At 40.8% G+C, this 21,288-nt stretch overlaps 3 protein-coding genes across 6 annotated transcripts in view; 2 read left to right on the forward strand and 1 right to left on the reverse strand.

The window, feature by feature from the left end:
- On the forward strand, window positions 1-6,802 carry LOC104414105 (probable glycosyltransferase At5g03795). The gene is made up of 5 exons (XM_010025124.3): window positions 1-793; window positions 1,716-2,002; window positions 2,848-3,080; window positions 5,120-5,277; window positions 6,284-6,802. The coding sequence occupies exons 1-5, from the start codon at window positions 272-274 to the stop codon at window positions 6,383-6,385; spliced, it is 1,302 nt and encodes a 433-aa protein (XP_010023426.2). The 5' UTR covers window positions 1-271; the 3' UTR covers window positions 6,386-6,802.
- Window positions 6,803-7,842: 1,040 nt separating this feature from the next.
- LOC104416954 (pentatricopeptide repeat-containing protein At5g65570) lies at window positions 7,843-10,708 on the reverse strand. Its single transcript, XM_010028285.3, has one exon. The coding sequence runs from the start codon at window positions 10,571-10,573 to the stop codon at window positions 8,360-8,362; it is 2,214 nt and encodes a 737-aa protein (XP_010026587.3). The 5' UTR covers window positions 10,574-10,708; the 3' UTR covers window positions 7,843-8,359.
- Window positions 10,709-11,758: 1,050 nt separating this feature from the next.
- Window positions 11,759-21,288, forward strand: part of LOC104414106 (pentatricopeptide repeat-containing protein At5g65560) — a 58,009-nt gene continuing 48,479 nt past the window's right edge. For 2 of the 4 annotated variants that reach the window (XM_018861231.2, XM_018861232.2), the window contains exons 1-3: window positions 11,759-14,927; window positions 15,023-15,100; window positions 16,472-16,673. In XM_018861231.2, the coding sequence (XP_018716776.2) occupies window positions 11,944-14,691 (2,748 nt within the window). In that variant the 5' untranslated portion in view covers window positions 11,759-11,943 and the 3' untranslated portion in view covers window positions 14,692-14,927; window positions 15,023-15,100; window positions 16,472-16,673. Of the gene's footprint in view, window positions 14,928-15,022; window positions 15,101-16,471; window positions 16,674-17,225; window positions 17,395-17,552; window positions 18,179-18,852; window positions 19,385-21,288 lie in introns of those variants that run through there. The other 2 variants (XM_039299403.1, XM_039299402.1) reach the window with 2 other exon arrangements.

Genomic DNA, 21,288 nt, shown 5'->3' on the forward strand with positions numbered 1-21,288 from the left:
CCCCCTTAACCTCTACACCGTGAATCGACCCAGAACCGATCGCAGCGTCCCGTCCGTGTCGACGTCACGATCCTTTCTCTCGTTTTCACTCCACCGTTCGTGACAGTAAACGAGAACTTGCTTGCTGCACGAGCCGAGCCTCGCCTCCGCAGCACCCGATCACGATCCCGAATCGCTCGTCCCCAATCGTACCCGCACCCTCCTGCTCCTCGCCGGAGGGCCCCGATCTCCGACCGATCGATCCCCCACCCCGGGGAAGCTCCGACCGGCGATGTCGGCCGGAGGGAAGCAACCGCAGCCGCCGCCGCCGCAGTCGCCCTCGCCGTCGTCCCTCTTCACCCTCCGGGGATCCCTCCTCACCCTCGCCCTCCTCACCCTCGCCTCCTTCACCGTCGTCTCCCTCAACTCCCTCCGCTCCCCGGCCGCCGCGGCGGCCGCCCCCGGGACGCTGACGCCGTCCTTCAGCATCCTGAAGATGTCGAGGGAGGCCGCCGGCGACGGCGACGGCGACGGCGGGGGCGGCGGCGGCGGCGGGGAGGAGTTGTCCGATACCTACCACCTGCCCGAGGTCTTCCGGCTGAACTATGCGGCCATGGAGAGGGACTTCGGGGTGTTCATATACCCGGACGGGGATCCCAACACGTTCTACCAGACGCCGAGGAAGCTCACCGGCAAGTACGCGAGCGAGGGGTATTTCTTCCAGAACATCAGGGAGGGGAGGTTCAGGACGGACGATCCGGACCGAGCGCACTTGTTCTTCATTCCGATTTCGTGCCACAAGATGCGAGGGAAGGTGTGATTCCGTCCGTTTCGCTTCTTTCCTTATTAGGGTTCGTTTCATTTTTGATTGGATTGTTTAGTTTCAGAACGTCATTAGCAATGAAAGGTGATTTCGCCAACCTTAGTGAAGCTATTCGATCGTAATTTCAATGTTCTGTCTTAGCTTTTGGTTTCCGAAATCGAGACCTTGGATGAAGTTCGGGTTCTGCCTCTTAAGTAGGGAAAGTAGATTTACTTGTACTCAGATACTTTGTGTCCATACAGAGCCTGATGTGGTTAGTCACGACACGTACCAACATGTAGCGCATTCTGCCTATTGATAGTTCTTCAAGATGTACCTGCGGCGTGTAGTTTGGTGGTTATCTCTGTCGAGATCTCTTAACCCAAGGCATGCATCTGGACTATGCTTCGCCATGTTTTCCGAACTTAGAAAGCTCAAATCACATTGTAACCTAAACTGATTGGAGTCGGTTGCATTTAGTTTAATCTTGTCCACAGAGTTTAGAGATCTGTTGAGAATTGCCAACTCTGGACTTTGGAGGTTGTGGATGTTCTGTTCTCAGTTTATGGAAAAATTTTGCTGAAATTTCCTTTCATGCTTAGTGGTAATCTCATGGTTTCAGTCCTCATGCTGGAACTCTGGATTTCTTTATCTAGCTGATGTTTTAGCAATAATATATGCATGGTGTGACTTGAAACTTCTATGAAGCATTCAATTGTTTTATAGGTTATTTTCATGCCTTTTCATTTCATGTTCCTATATTGGCAAGGTTTATTCCCAAATGTGCCTTTGCATTATTTTCATTTTTCATCTAGCTTTTGATTAGATGTTTCTTAAAAATAAAGCTTATACATCTGACATACCGATACTTCAATTTCATTCTAGTTGATGAAGTTTTCTCTTGGGTGTTTTTTTCTTTAATGACTGTATGCAGGGAACATCGTATGAGAATATGACCGTGATAGTGCAGAACTATGTGGGTAGTCTTATTGCGAAGTATCCATATTGGAATAGAACCCTAGGAGCAGATCACTTCTTTGTGACTTGCCATGATGTTGGTGTGAGGGCAACAGAAGGAGTTCCTCTTCTTGTAAAGAATTCAATTAGGGTGGTTTGCTCTCCAAGCTATGATGTTGGGTTCATTCCGCACAAGGATGTTGCGCTTCCCCAAGTACTACAACCGTTCGCTCTTCCAGCTGGAGGAAATGATGTGGAGAATAGGTAAAATAGCGCATAAAAGAGTGAATCATGGTACTTATTAGGCTACGTGTCACTGTTGCTATTTTCTGACTTTTATGATTTGTGGTAATATGATATTGCACATTTGGTTTGGTTCATTTGTCTTGAACTGTTTATCGTACCTTCACTTTTAGCTCATCTAGTTTCATCAAGGGTAAATTGTGCTTTAACTTTTGTCATTTTGGAGTGGTCCCGTATACTTTGTTTTTTGCAGGATAGCCCCATGTACTTCCTCGTTGCTAGATTGATGTCTGTGGTCTATCAAGATAAAATATCCACTATCTTAGTTATGGCAATCTTTCTTGGTATCAATAGCTTGGAAACATTTGCCTCATGCAGGTTCTGGGGTTACACGTAGGAAATCTTTGAACTCTGTTCCTTTCCATAGATGTGGGAAGGGCTTTTTTTTTTTTTTTGGGGGGTGGGGGCGGAAATGGGATGAAGGAATAATCGAGTGCGCTTCCTAATTGCAGTCACATGGGATTTTTAAACCCAATAGTTATGGCCATCTCATCAAGCATTGTGTTTATCTGATCCTTAGCAGATTTTTCACTTAAGTGTTGAGTTTAGTCCAACATTATTCTGTAAATCATTTAATTCGGATAGAATTACTTTAGCAGATTCTTCTTGAGGTCTTTTGTCATTAACCTTTTTTCTTTCGTATTATATCTCGTTATATAGGACCTATGGGTGCTTGGTGGACATTTTGTTTTGTACAAGTTAATTTGAATCCTGCAATTTATATGACTGTCTTTATTCCAGCCTGATAAAACTTTGTGATAATGTGAGCAAAAACTGTCATTGTGAAAAGGGAACTTGCTTTGCAGGACAAGACTTGGTTTCTGGGCTGGTCATCGCAACTCCAAAATTAGAGTTATACTGGCACGTGTCTGGGAGAATGACACTGAACTTGATATTTCAAATAACAGAATAAGTAGGGCAACTGGACATCTGGTTTATCAAAAGAGATTTTACCGGACTAAGTTCTGCATATGTCCTGGTGGTTCCCAGGTCAACAGTGCCCGAATAGCCGATGCCATCCATTATGGATGTGTTCCTGGTGAGTGTCATCTTCATAGCTTTTGATGCTGTGCCTTTCATCTTAGCATATTATTTTCTGTGGATAAACCTTTTACAGTTCAAAAGAGTTTGATGGAGGATCCATGTTCCTCTTGCTGACCACTGCAACTAATTCTGGAAATACTACTATAAATGGACTTCCTGTTGACACTCCAATATGCCTCTTGCCTATGGGGAAAACTATTAAAGCTGAACCTATGATGAGTGTGACCATTTTAAACGTGGTATCATATTGAAATGAGATTTGGTTTAATATCTCATTGAAAGCACCTATATGGTGCTGATACGCAAACTGATCAGCACCAAATGTTTGACTAGAAGTTTGGATCCTTTTATAGCCAAATGATATCAGAATTAGCCCAATCACAACTAGTACTATATATATATATATTGGCCTCTGTGTCAATAGCTCAAGATGATTTCAAATAGGACAATAACTAATTTGTAGTTTTCTTCTTCCATTTGTTAGAACCAAGTCAAGTCAAGTTATAATCAATGTAGTAAACAGTGCATGTTGGCTCATAAAAAACGTTCGATTTTGCAAGCCCAAATTAGAGGATTGCATCAATGTGCAGCAAGAATGTTCGTAAGGTGAAATCATTATAGGATCGCAATTTGACAAGTGAACTCACTTGGAATGCGTTTCAGATGGTCGCGAACTTCACGGGAGCTTCTTTCATGGTAACTTAGTCTTTGCAGAAGCCCCTAATACAACCAGCAGGGAAAGTATGTCTAAAAGATTAGGAAAAAGGAAACGGGAAAAATAAACCTTGGATCAACATCAAAATGGGAATAGATTAGGCACAGCACAGCATAAATATCAGTATTTCTGAAAAGAAAATGAAAAACATAGAAATATGAAAGTGCTAAAGATATTACTTCTCTGAAACCTTGTAATGACAGGAAAGCATCCATCGGGTAAATTCAATGTAAAAAAATTGGTCTGAAATATTTCTTTTGTTATTGTTTCCAGATTTTTCACGTTCTCTTCCTCTATAAGTATTCTGAATAGAATTGTAATGGTTTTATAGTGAGTACGTAAATTGGATAATTTATATGTAATAAGTTGGGAATAGTTTCTGTTTACCTGATTTTTCTTGTTCCTGTACTTGTTACAAGCTTGCTTTCTTTTTCTGCCATATGGAGTTCACTGAAAGACCTGTATTCTTTAATATATCAACAATTTGGTTACCTTATTATGGGTGATGAGTCCCCAATCATGGATTGAAATTTAAAAGGAATCTGTAGCGAGCAATAACACAAAACAAGTTCCTTTAAGCATTGTACTCAATGATGCGTCCAATTTCTTAAGCATTGCACATTTAAAAAGAACTGTAGCACGCAGTTGAATAGCTAATGATTTCTAAAGAAATAATTTAAATGAACTATCTCTTTTCATGGAAGAGCATGTACTGCTAAACTACTGAATCCGCTTACTAGTTGGGATAGAAAGGTAAAGTATGATATTCTGCTTCAAAATTAGCAAGAGGAGAATCATATGTGTCTTATTTGGAAGTCAAAACTTACAGGTAGCACAATTCATTCAACCAAGAGAAGAATTCTTTTCTTAACTGAGTTGTTGGTCGAGGCAAAGTTCAATCTTTGCTAAACTTGATAATGAATAACTTCAATCACTATTAACTTGTCTACTTTGTGATGTTGCATGATGCATTTGCTTGTGAGCTGAGGATGGCAGCAATGAGGTCGTGTGTTTATAGCACCTATGAGTCCCATAGGTAGTGGAAAAGGGGCTGAGAAGTGATGCTTAAGTGGAGATGTACTCCACTTGACTACTTCTTTGGGGTTCTTAGCACATATATTGTGGGATTGTTACTTGATCTATTTATCAAACTACCTTTGATATCTATGTTGGCAATATTTTAATGCAGTAGAAATTGACATTTGGTATGCATATAAAAGCACAATAATTGTGTGACCAATGCCTTGACTTTGAGGAAAATTCAGTGAAACAAAGAATTTCTTGTAATTGCGTTACTCATCTGTATACGTCATTTGCAGTCATTTTGTCCAATTACTATGATCTGCCGTTCAATGACATCCTTGACTGGAGAAAATTTTCGGTCATAGTCAAGGAGAGTGAGGTGTATAATCTTAAGCAAATACTGAAGAATATATCTGATGCTGAGTTTCTGCAACTGCACGAGAATTTAGTAAAGGTATGACTTTTTATGCACATTCAGAGCATGCTGTTCATGTGTACTCTATTGGGTGTTGTAATAGTCAGTATTGTCCAATTCGATGCTGTGAATACTGATTTCTGGAGATTTACTTTTTGCTAATCATATTGAGGCGTGTCCTATGTGAGAACTTCAGGGAGATGGACTGCTTAATTTCATGTAGGCTCAACCTGTACATGTGGGCCACCCAAAAACTATCTTTATTTAAGATGAGATTTCTTCATTACCCTGATTCTTAAAATCTAGATGAGATCCTTTCGTCTGAGGTTATACTGTGAAAAGATAGGGGTGGGTAGGAGAAAGCAGTGGTAGCGAGGGTGCCTCTGATGCCCTATCATAGCTTTGAGATGTATACCGCCACTTTGTGTCATCTTCATTGAAATCAGAGCCTTGACTTGATTATTTTAGACACGAAAAATGATTTTGAAGATAGATAGTTATATGTTTCAGGTGGTGTCATTCCGTGGACTCATTGGTGTAGTGAACACAAAAGACATAATTATGAGTTATTTGCATCTGGTGCTATATCAGAGTTATGCCATTTGAGGATCCATAAAGAGATGAGACATAAGAATATGCAGTTTATATTGTTAATTGGACCCGATGTTGTATGGGCAAGGTTTCAATGTTGTCTAATAGAAGGAGCAAAAACGAGTCAAATTTTATTTTTCTTTTTTCTGAGTGATTTTTGTGGTTAGTTTGCTAATCTGAGAGTATTTTAACCTCGCTTTAGTGAATAGTAGCCTTGATCTACTCATTTCAGAGTTAAGCTTGGCTAACCTTCCAAACAATGCAAGTACCAGAGCATTTGATTCCTTTGAATGAGGCAATTCATTGCAATTTATTGATGGCCATGCACTCACTGTATCACTTGCTATCTTGCATCTTCTGGAACAAATCAGTTGCTTCTTAATCAATTTTTGGTAGGCTTTAGTCCGATTGATTACTGTTGCTGATGCCAAGATTCTATGGCCTGTCCTTCTAGGTCCAGAAGCACTTCCAGTGGAATTCACCGCCAATAAAATATGATGCTTTCCACATGGTCATGTATGAGCTCTGGTTGCGCCACCATGTCATCAAATACTGAAATGGTAATGGTTGTTTTGACTACCTTTTGTCCAGAGTACGACGGATGTTGATTACAAAGCCTGTAAATTTTCACCTTATGATTCTCACCCTCTTCCGTGGCTCCGGTGGAGCAATCACTGGACAAATACTGGGTAATTGAAATTCTTTGGTTCGTTATAGTACTGAGTTGATCTAGTCCACTGTTCTCATTTCACTTTTCAAGTTCATAGAAAGGAAAATCAATTGAAGAATACTTGTTAGTTTTCATCAATTTGTCCGGAAGTACATTCTCTTAGATGCTTGAAAAATTTTGATCCTGATATCTGCCCTCATCTGTCCTCTACTTTCTAGTCCCTTTTTTAGTCTGTTTACTGGCTTGGGTGTATTTAGTTATTGAGTTATGAAAAATTAATAGTGTACTGGTAAATACACTTTAGTGGTCGTTATTATTCATACAAGCATCTATTTATTATTTGGTATTTAACTGAGAGTCGATTTATTTAATTTCCATTTTCCAACTTGATTGACTCGTCTAAGATAATTCAGATTGTTCAAATTGTTAGGTCTGAAATGGGGAGGTATTGAAAAGAATACGGAATAAGCGCATGACGTAAGGTTTTGGCCGTTGGTCAATTGAGGATTTAAAACTTTTTATCAAATTGAGGCCTTAAGGTCTTGAGTACGTAGAATTCAGGCGTAGAAAATTATGCGTGACAAATGACTAAAACATTACACTCTGGGGCCATATCGGATTTTCAACACTCTGAATCCCACCAAGGGCAAGCTCGAGATCTGATTGAAGTACTTTAAAAGTTTTTAACTTGTCGATTTCTGAAATTGGACGCGAAGTACCAGTTGGCCAACGGTCAAAAGAAGTTCAGTTTCTACACTTTTCCTTTAAAAGACCAGATCTGCTATCTTTCCCGTCATCAGGAAGGATGGACATGATCGCGCACCTTGAACCTTGGCCAGAAAAGGACTTTTCGTTTGCCTTGTTTAATGTCTCAGATGTCACCATTTTAACACAATCCAATGATTTACAGCCTATGGCCTAGTGGAAAAACAACATTTCCTCGAGGCTTAAAATTTGCAAATTATTGCATCTTTTTGGTTAGGCGATAAGAGCCATCTGGTTCAACAGAAAAGCCAATTAAGACGTCTGTCCCCTAATGCCCTAGAAGGTCGTAAAGCCACGAACACTCGTGAGATGCCTTGGCGGTTCAGATGAGACGGCACGGAGACTATAAACGTCTCTGGCTTTTCCATCCAATATATAATGGAAAGAAGTCTCAATACACCACTTTCGGTAGTCATTGATCAAGGGCTTAACCTTTCCTGGAAGACAACCCCTCTAGAATGAAGTGTGCACTTCTCTGGTTCACAACTATCATATTATTGACAATCTCGTCATTCTTGCTTTCCATTCTAGAGCACAATCGAGCTTGAGACAATGGAATTAAGAACACGTCATTGAAGTAGCCAAATCACTATAAATTCACCAAGCGAAATTTGCATGATCTCTTATACGAGCATATGAGGTCAATTTTGATGACAAAGAATGGAGCATCTAAACATAAATGTATACACTTCTCTGCTGATGCTTTACTCAAGACCTTTAGAATACAAAATTGTCGGCATCTTAACTTTAAGATACCTTTTCTCCATCCCCAGACCATGGCTGAGTGTAACTTGTTCTCCGATTTTTCTTCTTGTGTCAAGGTCAAAGCTCCTATTTCCACCATACATTTTCTGGAGCTTTCAAATAGAAACTTACGATACATTCTCTCCAGAACTTCCTTATTCAAAGTTGTCCATGATGTAAAGATCATAAAACTGCACCCCTTCTTTACCAGTCACTCAAATGCTGACCCAGTGGGAAGATAAATGTTCGGGCGATTACTCTGTGGAGATCAACAGTGTGCCTCCACGGAGCACAGTTACATCAATGATGCGGTGGAGATTTTATGTTAATTATGAAGAATCAGAAACTGATTCACCAATAATCTCTGCAAGAACACAGGCCATCCTTAATATGATGATATCTCTTTGAATCTCTTGCGACAATTTCTCTTCCTACAGCAACAGAGACATATTTCATCCAAGAATGACAATCCCCACAAACTCTAAGATTCTTAAGAATCCTGACACTGCTGGTCTTATTTTTAGTCCTTGATAAAGCAAAAGCTAAGGCCAGTTTCTCGCTGTGGTAATACAGTGATGTCTCCTTTTTCTCTTCATCCAAATCCTGTAACACATACCTTGTGTCCGGGACATAACCAAGATTTCTAACTTTCTCAATCAGTTCTTCCAGCGTGTCGAGTATCTCTTTCGATCCCAAGTGAGATAAATCACCAGCCATGAATGTATGAACTTCTCTATCAACTTCAACCCAACTCATTGCAGGGTTCTTCTTCAGTTTCATCTCCCTCATCGTGCTTTTCATCTCAATAAGCTGACTCCAATTGCAAGTCGAGGCATATATATTTGACAAAAGCACATGCGTTCCTTCATCTCCTGGTGCTAGTTCAAGCACTTTCTTCATAGCTCTCTCTGCCATTTTCACATCTCCATGAACCCTACATGCACTTAACAGTGCCCTCCACACAACAAGATCTGGATTTTTTATTTGTGTCACCAGCATTTCTGCCTCTTCAAGTCTTCCCGACCTCCCCAGTAAATCAACCATGCATGCGTAATGATCCCTTCTCAATTCTGTTTCACGACTGTCTCGTAAGTATGAAAAGATCTGCTGACCCTCTTCAACCAAACCTGCATTGCTGCATGCCAAAAGAACAGCCACAAATGTCACCTGATTTTGCTCAAGCCCCAAATCTTTCATCCTACTATACAATTCAAGTGCTTCCTGTCCCAGACCATTAACAGCGTAGCTATATATCATGGTGTTCATAGACACCATGTCTATATCTATCAACTGGTCAAAGACCGACCTCGCCATTTCTGCCGTTCCACATTTTCCATACAGGTCAATAAGTGCTGCTCCAGCAAAACCATTTCTAACTAATCCATATTTTGTGAGAACTGCATGGATTTGTTTTCCTGTTTCCAGCATAGCTAGCCTCGAACATGCTCGAAGAATACTTGATAGTGTGAAAGAATTAGGATTTACAGAATTCTGCAACATTTCCCGAAATTTCAAAAGAGCAATCTCTTCCCTTCCATTTTGCACAAGACCTACAATGAGAGATGTCCATGTCACCAGGTTTGGGTTAGCCAAATCATTGAACACCTTGAAGGAGTCATCAACCATCCCACATTTCGAGTACATTGTCAAGAGCGAAGTTTGTGAAGCGGTTGCATAGTCAAAGCCGGTTTTGACTATACACGCATGAATCAATTTACCAGATTTTAAATCTGCTGAGTTTGCACAACCGATTAAAGTGCTTGCAAGAGTGAACTCATTAGGCTTGATCCCCTTCCTGATCATATCCAAGAAAACCTCTTGAGCCTTGAAGTCCTCGCCATGCTGCACATAACCAACAATCAATGCCGTAAGCAAAACCACATCTTGCTCTGTTACACGGTCCACTACCAACTGCGCATCTCTCATTTTACCAAATTTTGCATACATATCAACGAGAGCGCTACCGACAAACACATTAGAAACCTCCAACCCCAAAACCACTGCGAGCCCATGAGCTCTGTGACCGCCGGCCACCAGACCAAGGTCCGAAAACGCCTTGAAGACACTCGAGAACGTGTACTCATCGGGAAAGACTCCCTCCCTCATCATCCTCTCATAAAGCTCGACAGCTTCTCCACTTCTCCTCCGCTTGATATAAGAAGCGATCATAGAATTCCAGGTGACCACGTGCCGTTCAGGCATTTCGTCGAACACGTCGCGAGCGTCGCCCACGCAGCCGCACTTTAGGTAGGCGTCGATCAGCTTGTGGCCCAAAAGGGTTGGAAAGAAAGCGGTTTTTACCAAGTGGGTCTGCACTTTCCGAACGTCCAACAAGCATCTCGTCTCCGCACACCGACCCAAGAGAGAGGAGTAGGACTGGGGAGTCCTCCCCTGTCTCGGGCCGCAAAAAGCGGAAGAACTGATTGCACGGGCTAACCAGTGAAGAGAAGGTTTCAGGGGGATTCGGTGGTTCGACCACGCTACTATGGCGGCATCCGGACGAGGGCCTGGATTGAAAACGAGAGGAGAAGTGACCGGTCTGCAGAGGCGAAGGTTTCTGGGCATTTTCTTGCGACCCAAGCCATGCGCATCAGCCCACGTTCATGGTTCTTGGAACTCAGAGAAGGACAGAGGCGCAGGTAGCCCCCAGGACAAAAAGCGACGACTGTCCATAAATCATTCCCACATAATTCATTTGGCGCGAGCTGGATTTGTAGGGCAATAGCCATGAAATTTAGTGAAGTGGGGAAAATGAAGCAAGGCAAAATATTTAAGATTTTGGAGACAAACCCACATTACAAGTTCTTTTTATTTTATAAATTCATTTTACACTTCTTGAGTATCTCGTGTATCCTATTTAAGTTGGTGCTAATTGTGCTCGACTTTGGTGGTGAATGTTGGGTTTGCCAACGGTGGTGTTGCAATGTCCATGGTGGTGGCGGCAATGCTCAATCTGCGATAATGGCGGGGTGATGACAATAAGAAAAGTTTCTTATAACAAAAGATAGGATTTGGTTGAAAAGTGAAGAAAAGAGACAGGTGTAAATGTATCTTAACCATACAAGATGTGATTGGGTTGACTTGTATTGTAAATTGGCATCTGATATAGAAGCTAATGGCCACTTAACAACAACATGGTGTATGTCCAAAATATAAACAATAACATTATGTCATAGGCCACGGGGACTAGCATTGTTAATTCTTTTTTTCATGGGGTCAAATTTGAGCCGAATTTGAACATTTTAGTTTGCAATTTAGATACCTGATTGAATGATGAATAAAAAAGATTAGGTACTCCTTTTTGGCCGGTTAATACCAAATTTCATAACATCACTTAAAAACGCATACAATTTCACCTTAATTATGGAAAAAAAGTTTAGGATATTCAATTTCATCCCATCTCTTTTTAGCATTTCACAAATGAGCATGTGATTGTTCCAATGCATATGACATATAAATCTAAATCTTGCCCCTGAGTTGGAGGAGGTGTAGACTTGCGAAACGTTAATAATATAGATCTCAATTGAGTTTTCAAACCTTAAACTTCGAATGAAATTAAATCCCGTAATAAAAATCAAATCCAATTCAGATCTTAAGTCGGTTTTGAGATTTCTCATTTCAAAATGAATCTAGTTCGGCCCGACTCCATTTGGTCGTGCCACCACACTAATGACGTAGCATCGAGTATAGATCTTATAAATTGAGTTCATTTTAATCATTAATAATCACGCGAATTATTCAATCAAGGATTGATTTGACATTGGTCATTGGTCCTCCGCTTCATCGTTGTAGACGGTAGGATCCGAAGGCACGACCGGGTCGGGTCCTCCTCCATTTCCGGTCGCAGCTCGCGGCTCCGTCACCGCTATTTTCCCTCAGAAGCTCAGTCTCCGCCAGCCTCTCTGCAACGAATCCAGCTCGCTCTCGCTCTCCATATGCGCGCCGCCGCCGCCGCCGCCGCGACGAGGATGACGTCGGCCGTCTCCAGCCCCTGCGATCCCGCCGCCCTCGCGCCCTGCTCCGTCGCCAGAGCGCTCTCCTCCGTCGCCTCTCCCGCCGCCTCTTGCGCCGCCGAGCCCGAGCCGTCGGACGTCTCGTCTCGGCTTCTCTCGATCCTCGCGTCCCCGAATTGGGAGAGGAACCCTTGGCTCAAGAGGCTGATCCCCTCGGTGACCCCGGCCCACGTCGCCTCTGTGTTCGCCTCGAGTCTCGACCCTCGGACGGCGCTCGGGTTCTTCAATTGGATTTCGGGGAGACCCGGGTTCAGCCACAATGTGCAGTCCTATTCGGCTTTGCTGGCCGTTCTGATTCCTAACAAGTTGTTCCGTGTTGCTGAGAAGCTACGGATCGCCATGATAAAATGCTGCGGTTCGGCAGATGACGCGCGGTTCGTGTTGGAGTTCTTATCCCGGATGAACGGGGAAGGTGATTTGAGATTTAAGCTTACCGTCAGATGCTATAATACTCTACTGATGGCATTAGCGAAGTTTTTGATGATTGACGAAATGAAGAATGTGTACAAAGAGATGTTAGACCTGAAGGTTCTGCCGAACATCTATACTTTCAATACAATGGTTAATGCGTACTGTAAGTTAGGGAATCTGGTGGAGGCGGAGTATTACGTGAGAAAGATTTTGGAGGCGGGTTTGAGCCCGGATACATATACGTATACCTCCCTGATATTGGGTCACTGTCGGAAGAAGGATGTGAATGGCGCCTATAAGATCTTTGTGCAAATGCCCCAAAAGGGTTGTGCAAGAAATGAGGTTTCATACACGATCCTTATACATGGTCTTTGTGAAGCTGGGCGGGTGGATGAGGCTCTGAAGTTATTTTCTCAGATGGAGCAAGATAATTGCAGTGCTTCTGTTCGAACATATACAGTTCTTATATGTGGTTTATGTGATTTGGGTAGAATATCAGAAGCAATGGATTTGTTTACGGAAATGCCTGAGAGAGGTTGTGAGCCTAATCTTCATACCTATACTGTCCTCATTGATAGTTTCTGTAAGAACAATAAGATCAGTGACGCCCGGAAATTGTTGGATGAATTGTCGGATAAGGGGCTAGTTCCAAGTGTTGTCACTTATAATGCTTTAATTAACGGGTATTGTAAGGATGGACAAATAGATGCTGCATATGATATTTTAGGTTTGATGGAGTCAAAAAAATGTAGTCCAGATACTCGTACATACAATGAATTGATAGACTACTTTTGTAAGAATAAGGATGTGCACCAGGCTATGGCATTGTTTAATAAGATGGCTGAGCGCAACCTCCGTCCATCCATTATCACGTACAATTCTTTAATTCATGGTCAATGTAGAGTAGGGGAGCTGGATAATGCTCATAGGCTACTTAAAATGATGGAAGAAAGTGGTTTAGCCCCTGATGTGTGGAGTTATAGCTTTATTATGGATACTCTTTGTAAGAGGTTGAGGATTAAAGAAGCTTTTGCTTTATTGGATTCATTGCATGAGAAAGGTATCAAAGCAAATGAAGTGATATATACATCGTTAATTGATGGCTGTTGTGCATCTGGACAACTTGAGGATGCCCGTAAACTGCTTGATAGGATGCTTTTGGAGGATTGCAAGCCAAATTCGTTTACTTACAATGCTTTGATAGATGGATTATGCAAAGAGAAGAGAACACAAGAAGCATTGGTGATGGTTCAAAATATGCTGAATCTGGACTTGAAGCCGACGGTGTATACTTATACAATTCTGATTAAGCAGATGCTTGATGAAGGAGACTTTGACCATGCTGATAAGCTTTTAGACCAGATGGTTTCCTTGGGATATCAGCCTGATCTCTTTACTTACACATTGTTTATTTATGCATATTGCTCTCAATGCAGAATATATGAAGCAGAAAATTTGATCTCTAAGATGAGAAGAGAGAAGATTGAGCTCGACTCAGTCCCTTACACATATTTAATTGATGCATATGGGCGGTTGGGATTACTTCATCTATCTTTTGATGTTCTCAAACGCATGCTTGATTCTGATTGTGTGCCTTCTCACCATACATATGGGCTGTTGTTTCAGCATTTTCTAGATGGAAATTTTGTGAAAGGGGAAAACCTTGCGGTCGGAAGTGATAGCTTGACATCAAATATCTCACCAGTTGATAAAGCAGATGTGTGGAGGATTGTGGATTTTGGAACTGTTTTGAAGTTTTTCGACAAAATGCTTGAACATGGTTGTGCTCCTAATGTCAACACTTATGCAAAGATCATTATAGGACTTTGCAAAGTGGGTCGCCTTGAAATAGCAGTTAGGATAGTCAAACATATGAGAGATAGAGGCATGAATCCTGATGAAAAAACCTACAATGCTCTTGTTTGCTGTTGTTGTGAGAAGGGAGAATACAGAGAAGCAAAGAAGATGACAGAGGCTATGATCAAGCATGGTCATTTACCCCGTCTGGAGTCTTCTAAGCTGCTTATATGTGGCCTATATGATCAGGAGGATGAGGAAGAGGCTGAACATTTTTTTCATAGTCTCTTAGTTTGTGGGTACAATCATGATGAACTAGCCTGGAAGCTTCTAGTTGATGGTCTACTTAAGAAGGGTTTTGTAAAGAGATGCTCAGATTTGCTGCAGGTCATGGAGAGGAAAGGCTGCCAACTGCACCCTCAAACATATACATTGTTGATTGAGGGACTCGATGGCATGTAAATTGAAATAAAATATCATTTGACTGGAGGCTACTGGCATTGCTATCACCGGAAACAATGTGGTTTCCTTGCTCATCTATCATTTTAAAGAACTAGAAAAAATGACTGCATATCATGGATAACCCTGAACACATGTTGATATGCAGCTGGAAGGAGTACTATTGCTTATGGGGTAAAAAGAATATTTGCAAACTGTTGCACAATCACTGCCCTCTGCAACAGGATAACTCTTGGAAGGTGACTAAGCTAACTTTTTTTTTTTACCTAATCTACCTAAAATTTGTCTGATTTCTCCGTTCTAATATGTTTAGAATGTTGATTTCTCTTGGTAGGATGATTGACAAATAGACGTACGTTGGAGTCAGTCAATATGGAAGCCAATTTTTGGGTAGCACATCCAATAGTTTATGGTGGGTGAAATTTTTTCTTTTGGTTGAGTTTATTCATATAACAATCCTTTTATTGCATTTCTTCGTGACTTGGGTGATTTGTTTAAGCATGGTTATAGATTTGTCTTCCTGTTGTTAGAAAATCCAATTCATAAGTTTAAGTTAATAGGTAGAGAGAAATCACATGTATATGAGACTTATATGAATCTCGTAGATATGCAGCGCGGGATACTATATTAGCTCATTTCACATGCAAATCTAAATGAGGATGGCATGTGGAATTGATGAACCACACATGTAGATACACCAGGGTGGAACTTAGCTTTGCTACCATGCTAAAGTTAAGATGACAGAAGTTAAGACCAAAAGGATTTTGTACTTCCTTTGTCTACACATGAAGTAAATATCGCATGGTGTTTCCGTGTATGCCACTACAAACTCGGTCTAACATTATGTTGACAATTACAAAGAACTCTCAATGCTGCCCCTTAAGTTGGAGCATATATGTCTTATGGTCCAAGCTTGTTACCATATATTTGACTTGAGTATCTGAGAGAGGCTTGGCAATAGAACGGCAAGCTGATCATTATACTTCACAAAGCTTGTTGCAGTTTCTCCACATAGTAATCTCTCCCTATTAAAAGGGCATTCAACCTCATTGTGTTTAAATCTCTAATTTAAATGGGATTAGAAGCTATATTTAGTGCAGTGCAATTATCACGAATTAACCACATGGATTCTGTCTATCCAAAACCCACTTCCTCAACAAGAGACTTTTGCCACGTTAGCTTACATGTACGAATTGTGTCATCGGCACAAAACACCATGAAGATTCAAAAACTAGATGCAGAGACGTAAAAGAAAACTGAATGAGCAGTTGATTTGATACCATGTAAGAAAATTTAACCAGAAAGTTTAAGCTATTAGGTGGAGGGAGAGCACATATGTATAAGGCTCATGTGAAACACATCGACAAGAGATATGGGATCCCATCACAGCCGTCATCTGGTAGCATTAGAATGGATGAAAGTCACAACTGCTAATGCTTGTGGGTCATGATGTAATGGCAGGCTTCTTCTTGTGAGGTCACTTTTTAATGACCATATGATGCGCTTCAATATCTCCTGATCTCCATAAAATTGTAGCAAGTCGACAAGCCATGCTTGAGAATCTATTGTTTCATAATCCAATAAGGCAAAAGGTGCTGAATGAACATTTTTTTTTTTTATCTCAATGATTTATTTTAATGTAGATCCAATAAGCAATGCAGCTGATATTTTCTATTATGGGGATAAAGAACATCTGATTTTAGTATAATCTTGATGCCTGTGGGGCATATCTTCCTATATATCTAGATTAGATTTTGTAACTGAAACTTTTCATTTTGTGCAGGGCAATGCTTGATTTTTTAAGCATCACTCATTCTCAAGAATCAGAGTTTTATAGGCAGGTGTGGAAGAATCAAATGAACCTGATTCATCTAATTAAAAGGATGACCTCTGGAAAATCTACTGTACCAATGAGGTTATGTCCTGTTGGTTCTAGCTCCTTAACGCTTTGTTTGCTGACTCAATCTGTGGTGGTTATGTTCTCGGTAAGTGTCAATAATTCTGGCTCTTGTGATTCAAGCTGCAAACCTAATTGGCACTTATGTTTTTAGTGCTCGTATTTTCTTAGTGGAGGCAGTGTCTTTATAGGCTGTTATTAGGAATGAACTGTAAGAGTCATAATTAGTTGCTAAGCTCAGCTGTATATGTAGGAGGAAGAAGACATTACAATTTTTGCCCAGATCTGGGATTTCATGTAGTTTTTTTGGAATGCTACCCCAAACTGAGGCTCTGTTTGGTTCAGTTTTCCCAAGGGGCTTTTAGCCCCCAAAGCCCCTGAGAAAAAAATTTGGTGTTTGGTTCAGCATTTGGAGCCCCCATTCCCCAAATGCTGACCTTTGAAATGCTGAAAGCCCAAAGCAGGTGGGGACCTGCTTTGGGCATTTCAGCATTTTCGGCATGTTGGTCCCTTTATTAATGAAATTTTACTGATTGCCTATTTTACCCTCAAAATTTTATTAAAAGTCCAATTTTACCCATACTAAACAAAACCCTAACTCTTTTAACACTCTCTCAATGCTTTCTCCTCTGTTCTGCAGCGACGACAGCTCTCTTCTTCTTCGTCCCTCTCCTTGCAACTCGCACCACTCCATCATGATTTGAATCCGAGCACCACTCCATCAAGGCCGAAGTTTGTCGCGACGAGCAAGCGAATCCAAGATCTGGATCTTCTACTCTCTTGACGAGCGAGTGAATCCAAGATCCAAGGTTGGTTTTGTTTCTCTTTGATCGTTTGCTTCCTCTCGCGGATCGGTGACGGCTCTGCTTCCTGCTCTTGCGACGGCGAAACCCTAGGGACGAAATGGGGGTTATCTTGTCTTGTGTTGCTGACTTGAACTTGCCCTTTCGATTTGAATTGGTGGCAGCGAGGATCAAGGTGCACGAGCTGAGGCAAAAGTCGAAGACTGACCTTCTGACCCAGCTGAAGGAACTCAAGGCCGAGCTTGCCCTCCTCCGCGTCGCCAAGGTCACCGGTGGCGCCCCGAACAAGCTCTCCAAGATGTACGTCAGTGTTCTTACTTGATTTTCGCAATTTCGATGGTCTACATTGGAGCTTTTTTATGTTTTTGGTAGATGGTAATGTTGGGTTTGGGATGACCATGAGCTTTGGTTATGGTGGTTAAATTGGGTTTTTGGCACATATTGGATTTCTTGTTTGTGGAAGTCAGTCAGAGCATGCTGTATTTGTTGTTGTTTATATGATGGATGATCAATGGTTTGGTGATGGGTACTTTCTGGTAATGGGTGGCCGGAAGCATGGGATGGTTATATTTTGTAAGGCATTGGAAATTCGGAAAAGCTCGATGGGTATAATTCCCCGCTGGGCAGTTATGTTTGGCAGTGAGGTGTTTTTAGTGTCAGGCTTGTAGAGTTAAAAAAATTCTTCTTGCCGATGAACTCAACCCCTCTATTTTGCTGAGCATTATCGAGTCAATGTCGAGATCACATTGGTGGTTTTGGGAGTTGAATTGGCATTGGACCCTTTCTTTTGCGTGATGGGCTGTCCTACCGGCGGCAACTTGGTCTCCTCCTTTTCATTTGCTGAGATCAATTTGTTTGGTGAGCTGTTTGGTTGCTAGAGCTTTTGCAATCGATTGAGCAACGATGTAGGTTTGCTTACTGGGCTATGTGGCGGAAGACTTAAGACCACCTTGATTGATTTTCGTTTTGAGATTGGAAACTGTTGGGAATGCCAGAATCAATGTCTTGTCTGTTTGAAATTCTCAATCGGAGTTGGTTTTGGGTTGGAAAAATGTGAATTCTGCAAATCGGTTCAGAACGTGTCCAGCATTGTTATCCTTACACATTTGATATTCAATTTTCTGGACACCATTTGACGTATCCATTTTTGGAGGGTGGAGAAGTTATATTGTTTGAATAATGTCATAGGATAGTATTATGACAGATTAAGGTAGGTACGATGCTTTTGAGTTAATAATGACTCATCATTGTCTAATTATCAAGCTGCCTTATTTCAAAGTTGCCAGCATTATACTTGAAAGCCTTCCGAGTTTGCATGCTTCAAATTCAGCAGGGAGGATAAAGTTTCATTTTCGGCATTTTGGACCTGATCTTGAAACGTGGTTCTAGTTATATTGACCTCAGCTGTTGGTTAATCTCTCTTGCTTTGCTGAGAAATGACGGATAGTAATTTGTCTTGACCAGAGAATGAGGCGCCGTCGACACCATCTGATTATTTCCACTGGATGTACCTCCAGAAATTATCTGAATAAAGCTGCAGGGCAGCAAGGGAAAACACTCGCATATAGTTAGATCTAGTGATTTGTCATGAAAGTTGAAGTGTCTTATTTTACTTAGCAGGTCTTTTCTGAGGTAATTTGATAGATGGATAATCTATTGGGCGACTGTTTTACCCAGGAGCAGTGTTCGCTAGAAGCACTAAAACTTCTTCTGGAAATTTCTTTGCAGTGTTTCTCTGATAAATCTTGATTTTTTTTTTAGAAACTAGTAGGGTGTTCAAGCTTTTGATGATTGATAACTTGTTTGAATTTAAACATCAAATAGGGTCTGGTCATATCAATTGCGGATAAGTTTTAATAGGAGGTAAATCTGTCAAAATCACAACCCACTATATCAATTCAGATTTATCGTAATAGATTATCTATGGACCACCTCAAACTTGAAATATGGTAGCAACTCGAGAGCTGCTTGAGATGGCAAGATAGGCCTTAAGGTGGGAGGCACGTGACAGGACCAGGTCCTCCTGGGTTGGAGTGAGGGGTTGTCGGCAAACACGCCGGCAGAGGCCGCGCGGCAGTGAAGGCGGCAGTGTGGAGACTAACGACCAAAGTCACCGATCAACGTCGTTACAAACCAACACAGCCACCGCACAACACCATCGCCGACCATCTCCATTCACTAATTACAGCCGCAATCTCAAGGATATGATTAGGATATGAACAAAATGCATATTTCTAGAAATTATATAACCCAACACCATCTCCAGCCATCGACCGCTTTCGTCAGCCACCATCACCGAATGGAACCACCACAACAATCACCCAAGACTTTTGCCAGTTATTATCCGCCCCAAAATTGACATCTTTTGTCACTGTCGGTCACCGGCATCTCACATTCAGAGCACGAAACAGCAAATATATCAAGAGTACAGATTGGAGAGAAAAATTGATACAGAAGATCTTATAGGATTGACATTACTGATGTAGAGTCCGAACATTCCTTCATCGGCAAGCACATACCGCAAGGAGACGCAAAAGGAAGTAAAAGAAAGGAACAATTGTATGCTCAGTCTTGGTCTCATGATAAAAGTAACACTCCAGAAAAAAAGGGGTTTCCAGTTGTACTAATGATCATTAATTAACGAAGATAATTAATACTATAATAATTAAAAAAAATTATTCAAAGTTGAAAACAAATCTAAAAGAACTCTAGGCCAAAAGTTGAGTTTTGCATCTAATCTATAATCAAAATCTTTTAATATAATTTTTAAATAAATTTACTAATACGTATCTTTTACATCACTCTCAACATGAAAATGTAAACGGTTATATAGCCATTATTTCTTTTTTGTAATTTTAAAAATACTAAAATTAAAAAATTTAATTTGGTCACACCAAATGGCTTTTCAAATATATGTTTACCAAACAATCTTACATTTTCCTAAAGCACTTTTAGTTATAGTTTATCAAACACTCTAGCATTTTGGAAAACTCCTTTACCTCAAAAGTATTTGTATTCTCTCAAGGGTATTCCCCCAAAGTTGAACTAAACGGGCCCTAATTCTGAAAGATAATTTTTAAAATGGGAACAGTTCTTTTACGGATATTGGCATTAATCTGGGGCTTCTTGCTTTTTGCTTGTGCTGATTGGCAAACATCCTCCATAATGTAGAAGGTGAATACCAAATTCTTGACCTTTCTCTCACGTGGATACCATTATTACAATTTTCACAATGTTTAAATTATCAACAGTTTGGGTCTGATTCCATACAGCTAACCATCCCGAAAAGAAAAAGGATGCAAAAGCACAAAAACCTTCAAATGGGGTTCTCACTCTCAAATCTGCTTCTTTGGAAACTAGGAAGGTTTTGTGTGGCACTCTGTCAAATACCACTTGGATATGGTATTCTAATAGTTTGTAATTGGCATTGCTTCTTGAACTTTGATCCAAATCACGATCTCAATGGGCAAGAAGTACTATCTGTTCTTGCCAACCTTCTTGAACTCATTCCACACAGCTATCCATCCCAAAAAGAAAAGAGGTACAAAAAAGTAAAAACCTTAAAAGGGGATTCTCACTATCGAATCTACTTCTCTGGAACCTAGAAAGGTTTTGTGTGGCAATCGGTCTAATACCACCCGGATCCGGTGTTTTAGTAGTTGGTAATTCATATTGATTCTTGAACTTTAGATCCTTTTTATTCCAAATCATGATATCAATGGAAAGGAAGTACTATCTACTTGCAAGAAAAGGACACCACAAGTGTCATAATTTTCGTATGTTGCTCATTTAAGTGCCTTAACTTTTTTTTTTTTTTTTTGGGTAAAAAGTGCCATAACTTTTTCTTTGAACTTATGTATGATACTCACTTTTGAGTGCCACAACTTTTTTTTTTTCCGT

This window comes from Eucalyptus grandis, chromosome 8 (genome assembly GCF_016545825.1).
Source record: "Eucalyptus grandis isolate ANBG69807.140 chromosome 8, ASM1654582v1, whole genome shotgun sequence".
Classification (NCBI taxonomy): domain Eukaryota; kingdom Viridiplantae; phylum Streptophyta; class Magnoliopsida; order Myrtales; family Myrtaceae; genus Eucalyptus; species Eucalyptus grandis.

Coding starts and splice junctions, on each gene's coding strand:
- LOC104414105 (XM_010025124.3), top strand. CDS start 272: ATGTCGGCCGGAGGGAAGCAACCGCAGCCGCCGCCGCCGCAGTCGCCC. Junction 794..1,715: donor GCCACAAGATGCGAGGGAAG/GTGTGATTCCGT, acceptor GACTGTATGCAG/GGAACATCGTATGAGAATAT. Junction 3,081..5,119: donor CCATTATGGATGTGTTCCTG/GTGAGTGTCATC, acceptor CGTCATTTGCAG/TCATTTTGTCCAATTACTAT.
- LOC104416954 (XM_010028285.3), bottom strand. CDS start 10,573: ATGCCCAGAAACCTTCGCCTCTGCAGACCGGTCACTTCTCCTCTCGTT.